General features: G+C 56.9%; 1 protein-coding gene across 1 annotated transcript; it reads left to right on the top strand.

Moving 5' to 3' along the window:
- Positions 1-161: 161 nt before the first annotated feature.
- On the top strand, positions 162-7,914 carry LOC34619994 (elongation factor-like GTPase 1; the record flags this gene model as incomplete). The annotated part of the gene is made up of 15 exons (XM_026338368.1): positions 162-863; positions 1,228-1,468; positions 1,706-2,211; positions 2,442-2,549; positions 2,972-3,080; positions 3,819-4,157; positions 4,459-5,043; positions 5,388-5,655; positions 5,873-5,938; positions 6,312-6,366; positions 6,512-6,596; positions 6,814-6,976; positions 7,190-7,286; positions 7,469-7,558; positions 7,846-7,914. Coding segments are annotated over 15 exons (3,483 nt in total), but the record flags the coding sequence as incomplete, so codon positions are not given.
- Between the last annotated feature and the right edge of the window lie 105 nt (positions 7,915-8,019).

Genomic DNA, 8,019 nt, shown 5'->3' with positions numbered 1-8,019 from the left:
CTCTCTCTCTCTCTCTCTCTCTCTCTCTCTCTCTCTCTCTCTCTCTCTCTCTCTCTCTCTCTCTCTCTCTCTCTCTCTCTCTCTCTCTCTCTCTCTCTCTCTCTCTCTCTCTCTCTCTCTCTCTATCGCTCTTTATGTTCATGTTGAGGCTTTCTCACTAGCCTTTCTTACCCTCATCTAGCTTGGCTGCTGCCCCCGTGCGTAAGCGGCACCCACAGCATTCGACCCGTGTGTGCTCTGTCTCTGTTTTTTCTGTGCTGCCATCAGGCAACGTCCTTTTTGCATCTGCTCTTCACGGGTGGTGTTTTTCGATCCCCTCTTTCGCTCGCAGCACTTTGTTGAAGCAGCTCGGCTTGCCTCTGGCTTCGCTTCCTAAGCTTACGCATGCGCTGTGGGGGCCTTACTATTTGCGTCGCTGCCGCTCCAAGAGGAGCACAGAGCCTCGAGCGGGAGGAGCAGCTGCTCGGGGAGCGGAGAAAGATTCTCCTCCTCCCCCCAGCCTGGAGGTGAGAAACACCCCTTTTACTGAAGGGCAGCCGCGGATGGTGGAGCAGCTTGTTTTTGAACCCATTTGGCGACTGTATCGAGCGGCAGGGTGGAAAGACGCTCAGGGGCAGTCTCTCGACGAGGCTCCCACCGACCGTCCCCAGCACGCAGAAGATCCAAGAGTCACCAGGCTATGCACGATAGCGAAGGCTCTGCAGCTCAAGGAAACGGAGCAGATCGCTGCAGAAATCAGACGGCTGCTCTCTCCTGCGAGACAGAGGCGGGCGGAAGAGAGCAGCAAGCTCAAGGAAGAGTTGGTGGGGGAGCTAGTGGCCGCTGTAATGACGCGATGGCTGCCCGTCGGGGAGACTCTGCTTGTACGTGCATGATGCGCGAGCATCTCTCTACAGCACGGTGCATGCCCACCAACAATAAGCCTATAGCCACCTAAGGCGAAGCGCGTCAAGAGTTGCAACTAGGGCTCAAGAACGCTTGCACAGCAACGCCCACGCAGAACGAACCTCCTCCTATACACCTGCTGGATGGCTTTCTCGCTCCTGCGAAAGAAAAAGTGGACAGACCAGACCTCTTGCTGGTTCTCTCCAGACTATCACTGGGGGGGACCCCGCCGCTGTGTGTTTTCTCGCGAGAGCTCTGCACAATGTTCAGCGCTGCGCTGGCTGCTTCTACGTCTTCTCACGCTTTCTTTCCCCGTTGTTTGCGCGAAAATCCTCTTTGCAGGAGACTCTCGTTCTGCGAGTTCCCAATCCGATCGCTGCCGCTCGTCAGCGTCTCCCGCGTCTCTGTCCTCACCTGGACCCCTTTACCGCGCAGATTGATCCCCCGGTCGTCTCTGAGGGGGCCCCTAAGGAAGGGCCTCTCCAGGGGGCCCCCCCCGAAGACCCCCTCGTGATCGTGTATGTGGCAAAATTCGTTGCCGCAGATCTGCAAAGCCTCCGAGTCGTCGGAGCCACCTTGCAGGGTGAGTCGGTCGATTTTAGGCCCCAGAAGGCTCCTCCGCTGCCTCCTGTTTTACGTGCATTTCCTGACAGCCGTCTGGGGGCCCCCTTGGGGGCCCCCAGACGGCCTTGGGTGCACCTCGCTGGCGCAGCCAAGGCCTTCTCAAGGGCCTCCCTCCCTCACAAGGGGGAAGGAGGGAAGGGGCCCCCTCCATGGTGAAGCTCTGCTGTACCCTCTCTTGTGGCTTGCGGGGGTTCAGGCAACGAAGGATGCAGCAGCTTTCTAGGCCTGTGCAGGATATTTGTTGGCTGCCTCCGTCGGGGAATGCGAATCTTCGTGTGCACCGAAGAACGCGGGGGGCCCCCCCCGTCTGGTGACGTCGAGGGCCCCCTCGGCTCGGGGGAGCTGCTTCTCACGCGGCAGGCGTACGTTGTCGACAACATCTTCCTGCTCTTTGGACCAGATCTCAAGCCAGTGAAAGAGGCCTCCGCCGGCTCCGTGGTGGCTGTTTCTCTGCTGCCAGCAGACGCAAGTGCCGACGCGACGCAGGGGGCCCCCCGCGAGATGCTAAGGGACGTAGCCGCTTGGCTGCAAGGACTGCGCAGCCGGGGGGCCCCCCACCATCGGCAAGTCGAGGCGCAGGAGAAGTACACCGAGGAATTCGAAAGGTACCGTAGGGGGCCCATGGGAGTCGAGGGAGCGCTTCGATGCTCGACCCTCAGCAATCACCCCGCCTGTCCTCCCTTGGTATCTCCCTATTCAAAGGTAAAAGAGGAAGACGCACGCCGCTCTCGCGGAGGCTGCCTCGAGTGCTGGCGCTCCGCTGCTGCTAGAGGGGGAGGGGGAAGGGGGGCCCTCATTCTCTGCCTGCCAGTGAGCACGGGGTGAGTAGATGCAACTGTGGGTAGGCCTGCCTAGCAAGCCATATGCCTGCTGCTGCTGCTGCTCCTGAAGCGGCATATGCCATTTGCGCGGTTCTCTTGGTGCTGTTGCAGGCGTCTTCGGCTATCGTGCGCGTGGCAGTTGAGGCGCAACGTCTCGAAGATTCTGAGAAGTTCATTCAGGGTATTTCCCGCCTCTTCCTTGCAGACCCTTCTCTCGAAGTATGTGGTGTATGTACATACACCTCGCAAACTGCGGAGGCCAGCGCAAACGAGGCTCTTTCGCAGCGCAAAGAAGCGAAGCGACTTGTTTGCCTAGCGGCAGCAGCCTGCGCCACATTACAGCCAGCAGGCACCCCTGCAGCAAAGCAGTAGTTCATTGTGTGCCTACTTCATACTCAAGACAGACGCCCTTTGGCTTCTGCGCCTCAATGCTGCACCCTTCTCTCCTTCTCTCTCTCCCTGCTGATCAGAATCCATGCCTCCCTCACCCCTCCTCATCGTCCTCCACCGCAGCCCCTTTTTCTCTGAGACACCGTCTGTCTCCCTCCCTTTGCGTGTCAGCGTTTTCCCTCTGCTTCTTGCTGTGCGTCGTCGACCCTGCCTACTTCCCTGTGGCGTTTCTGCGCACACTTGCACCTCAGCTGTCTGTGCTGGATAATGGGGAACTCCTCCTCGGCTGCTGCGGCGAAGTACACCTCGAAACCTCCCTGAGTGACCTCGAAGCCCTTTACGCCAGAGTTCCCATTCGCGGTAAGCGTCAACAAAGCCACAAACGCAGCCTCCGTGATAAAAAACACCCTTAGCACACCCCACGCAGGGGATGGGCTCACGCGGCAGGGGTTGGGGGGCCTGTACTGACTCTCGCTCTTGAGCGTCTCTTGCAGTAGCCGCCTCCCTTCGATGGAGAACAACGCCACCAGGAACTGGCAGCTTCTCTAGAGGGCGCTTATGTGTGTTTCTGCATGTATTCATGTGTGTTTATTATCTGTTTGTATGGATGTATGGATGTGTGTATGGATCGACGTATGCGAATCTCTATGTGTACATGTATATATGTGTACATATATGTGTGTATGTATTCATGCATGTATATGTGTATATAGGTGTATGTATATGTGTGTATGTATTCATGCATGTATATGTGTATATATGTGTGTGTATATGTATTCATGCATGTATATGTGTATATATGTGTGTATGTATTCTTGCATGTATATGTGTATGTATGTGTGTATGTATTCTTGCATGTATATGTGTATATATGTGTGTATGTATTCATGCATGTATATGTGTATGTATTCATGCATGTATTCATGTATGCGTAAGTGTATGGATGTGTATATATGTGTGTGTATGTATTCATGTATGTAGATGTGTATGTATGTGTGTATATGTGTGTGTATGTATTCATGTATGTATTCATGTATGTATGTGTGTATATGTGTGTGTGTGTATTCACGCATGTGTATGTGTATGTGTGTGCTGCAGTATCGGCCCCCATGACGGCGATAAGGGAAACCCTTGCATTCGCTTCTGAAGTCGAAGCTGCGCAGACAGCTTCTGGGATCGCTGCCCACACATTTTCCCGCCGCGTGGCCTTCCCTCCATGGATCCCACCCCCCAAGGGAGGAGTTTCTGAAGAGGAAACAACGAGGTTGGAGGGGTTTCTGGCACACACATCGGCAGCGCCAGGAGATGCGCCGCTGGAAGCCTCGTTGTCTGCGTGGATTCGAAAGCATCGCAATTACAACTCTTCGGTATTTTGGGGAGGGGGATCTGAGTGCCCTCTAGTAATCGTCCTTAGGGCTGAAAAGATGCCAGATGCAGGTGAGCGGAAAATCGTGGCACCAGAATCCGTTTCCGCCGGAATTACTTAGGGGTAGAAGGTTTGCAAAGGCTGCCCTGCTTGATCCATACACGCTGCTTTAACGGGATTTTTTTTGAAGAAATTTTGTCGCGTTTCTTCGCGAACGCAAGGACCCTATTTTGGACCTGCCTTGCTGGAGAGTCACATGCAGATCTGCGCGGAGGGAGAGAAAGGGCATGTGTAGGAAGTCCTTTGCATGCAGGCTTCGCGTGTTTGCGGCTCTGCGATGTGTTTTTGCTGCGCTTCCCGCTCTTTCTGCAGTGACGGACTGGCTCACTGCCAACTCGCGAGACTTGCTGGCGACCCTCAAAAGCAGGACCCCTGCAACGCGCTTGTTTCTGCACCCTCAGCAGCGGGAGTCTGGGGAGGGGTCGGAGACTTCAGGAGGCGCTTGTGGGCTGCCTCCCAGCGCCAGCCAAGACTTGCTGCACGCCTGCCTCAGAGACGTTGAGGCGAGCTTCAGCAACACCTGGAGACACGCCGAAAAAAGCCCTCAAAATCCCCCCACACAACTCCCCAAGGCGAAAGCAGCAGAGGAGACTTTTCAAGGGCCCCCAGGGCCCCTTTGGAGCCTCGCGCTCAGCGGTGGGGCCTGCTGCGCTCTCCTGGCGTCGAGCAGTCTTTCCGTCTTATTTCCTGAGGGGTGTTGCACTGGCAAGGAGCCGCCAGCGTCCGCAAGCGCCTTCAGAGGAACGGAGGGAGAAGAGGCTCCGATCGGATGGGCGTTCGAAGATGCCTCTGAAATTTCGACGCTCGCAGCCAACGGCGTTTCAGGTACTTTGGGAGGGCAGGAAAGCGGCTTGTCACCTTTTGCGGCGGCGGGGGGCACGCGGTGTACAGACAGCCGTAGCGGAATGGAGCACCAGGGGGCGTCGCTTCTGCGATGGCGTAGCCTGCTCACGGCTCGGTCGGGGTGACGCTACACCCCGCAGCTTCTGGCTGCACACGGGAATGCATGCAGCACTAAAGGGCTCCCGCGCCGAAAGGCTTCCACCGCCTCGTATTTTCGCGATCTTGAGTACACGCGTCGCCCTCTTTCAGGCTGTGTAGCGTCTGCTTCTGATGTGTGTCTGCTGCTTTGAGGACCTCTCTCGGACTGTGTGGGCTGTACACATATGCGCGAGAGACGTCTGCTCGCCTAAGGCTGCGTGCAAGCAGTCAGTGTGTGAAAAAACCCCGTTCCGAGGCAGTGTGTGGGTGTGGGTGCTCCGTCTTGAATGCTCTGCGATTTCTCGGCTCGGCGTTTCTTCACGACAGTTGCTGCGCGCTTGGCGGCTTGGCGCTGCCTCCCCACGGGAGCCTGCCAGCAGGGCAGATGTACCGCTCGTGGCTACTTGCGCTGCCTGATGTGTTTGCTCCAGGGGGGCTTTCTTCGCCCTTAAGCCGCCTGCTGCCAGCTCTCCTTGCTGGGTTCCAGCGGGCATCTGTTGCGGGGCCCCTCGCCGAGGAGCCACTCAGGTGAGGCACGTCTGGAGGCTGCTCTGTCGCTGCCTCCGAGAGCTTCTCGTGGGCTTGTAGGACTTGTAAGATGGAGCGTGCAACGCCTAGGCTTTGCTTCTTTGCTTGCCGCCACATAGGAGTATGCCGTCCATGTGCGTTTGCACGGGGAGCGCGCGGGCTGTATACACCTGCCAAAGGCTTGTTGCCAAGCCCTCTCCGCTGCGCTGGCGTGCAGGGGGGTCGCCTTCATCGTTGAGGCCCTTGCCATCGGGGACGGCCTGCTAGGGGCCCCTCGCAGGGGGCCCCCCCTCCCCGCCTCCCCCCGTGGGGCTGCGGCAGCAGCAGCAGTGGTGGGCAGTCAGACGCAAGCATCTGCAGGCGCATCTGGAGGCATGGGCGACACCACGGAGAGTGCTCCGAGCTCGAGGCACCACGCCCAAGGGTGGAGAGGCGCCAGTTCTACGTGTACGGGGGTTGCTGCACATCCGCAGCTTGGCACTGGGCAGGTAAGTCTGATGAGGCTCCTGTGCGTATATATCTATGTACATATACATATATGTCTATGTGTACACATACATACATATATGTATATATGTACACATACATACATATATGTATATGTGTACACATACATACATATATGTATATATGTATATATACATACACATACCCAGTTCCTACTGGCGTTTTCGCTCTCATCGAGAGGGGCCTCGTTTTCTTAGAGATTACGCGAAAAGGGGCGGCCTGCCGGACGGCAGCCACAGCATTGTTGTTTGTACGCGGAAGCGCTGACGGGCAGGTGCTCTTTCATCAACTGGGAACTGGCAGCCCCTGCGCAGTGTCTGTACACCCTCTCCGCGGCGTCTGTCTGCAGGTCATTTCGTCCATGAAGGAGGCGTGTAGAGCCGCCATGCTGCAGCGGGGACTATGCAGGATCTACGAGGCAATGCTTAGATTCAGTAAGTCCTACCTTCTGCAGACTGCGGGGAAGCAGCAGCCTCTTTTTGTCGGAAAGCTGAGGGACGGGGGGGAGGGGGCTGCGGGGGTGACTTCTGACAGTGGCTTCGTGCCCTTAGGAGTCTTGGCCGGTAACATGAGATTTCGCGATCCCGATATTGAACATGACTTTTTCGCCGCGGCGCTGCCTGCCTGGCTGAAACTGTGTATCTTTCGCAGCACTCAGCTGCGATCAGAAGGTTATTGGCAAGGCCTATGCGGTGCTGGCGAAGAGGAGAGGGCGTATCTGTAGGGAGGAGGTTCCCGAAGGTCAAACCTCCCTCTTCCTCGTCTCTGGTTTTTTGCCAACCGCTGAAGCCCACGGCATCAGTAGAGAACTCAGGCAAATCAGCACGCTTGAACTGCACACGCACCTCTCGCCTTTGATTTGAAGCACTGTGTCGAAAATGCAGGCCGTGTCGCCCCAAAGTAGCGGACTGCAAGCAACTTGAACTGTCTTGCGCGCTGTTTTCTGGCATGCTCGCTGCGAGCCTACCGAACCCCCTCCCCTCAACGCGAAGCTCCAGTCTTTCTGGTTTCCTCTGTCTGCGTGCAGGTCCAAGGCGTCGGGGCATGCAGCGCTGCAGCTGCAGTTCTCTCACTGGGAAGTCCTTCAGGAAGACCCCTTCCCAGAAGCCTGCATGACGGAGCAAGTAAGCACTGCAGACAGACTCAAAGTGCTTGTTTGCACCCGTCTCCTGGCAGCATTCTTTGAAGGCTGGAATGCCTCTCTGCAGTGCTGCCATCTCCCTCCCCAGCAACACTGAGGCTCTGCCTACGAACACATAAAGCGTCAACGGTCACCCCGAGCGAAGCACATGCCTGTGTGCCTCAGGAACTAGAGGACGAAGGCGAGGCGGCATTCGCTTCTCTGACATCGCAAATTCCCGCGAGAGCCATCATCAACTCGATCAGAAAGAGCAAAGTCTGCCGAACCCTCTCATGATCGCGCTCCTCCTCAGGCCACAGCCTTAGATTTCCTCTGGTTCCTCCACACCCCAAATGCTAAGCTCCGGCAGCCATCACTCTATGGGGGCGCCTCGGCGTCTTGAGGGCCAGGCTAAATATGCACTGCTGCTGGTGGTAGTCTTGTTCAGTCGGAGCGCGGCGCTCGCCGTGAGCCTTCCGCCGCTTGGATCTTCCTCTTAACCCCAGCACGCCTGTACACCACCTCTCCATGCTCTCTTTGCGGGTTGCGTGCTTCCGCTTCAGGGCCTCCCCACAGAGGAAAAAGTGGTGGCCGATGCAGAGAAGCAGCGAACCCTGTCCCGCAACAAATAGCGGCAAAGGTGGAAATTTCGTGTGTGTGTCTGTCCAGCTGACCCCCGCACACGAATAGAAGGATGCGACACCGCACAGTGTATGACCGCGCGCTGTCCTCTTGTT

The sequence above is a fragment of the Cyclospora cayetanensis genome, unplaced genomic scaffold (assembly GCF_002999335.1).
Source record: "Cyclospora cayetanensis isolate NF1_C8 unplaced genomic scaffold, CcayRef3 CcayRef3_contig_253, whole genome shotgun sequence".
Classification (NCBI taxonomy): domain Eukaryota; phylum Apicomplexa; class Conoidasida; order Eucoccidiorida; family Eimeriidae; genus Cyclospora; species Cyclospora cayetanensis.
Note: the sequence above shows the minus strand (reverse complement) of the source record. Positions and strands in the feature narration are given on the sequence as shown.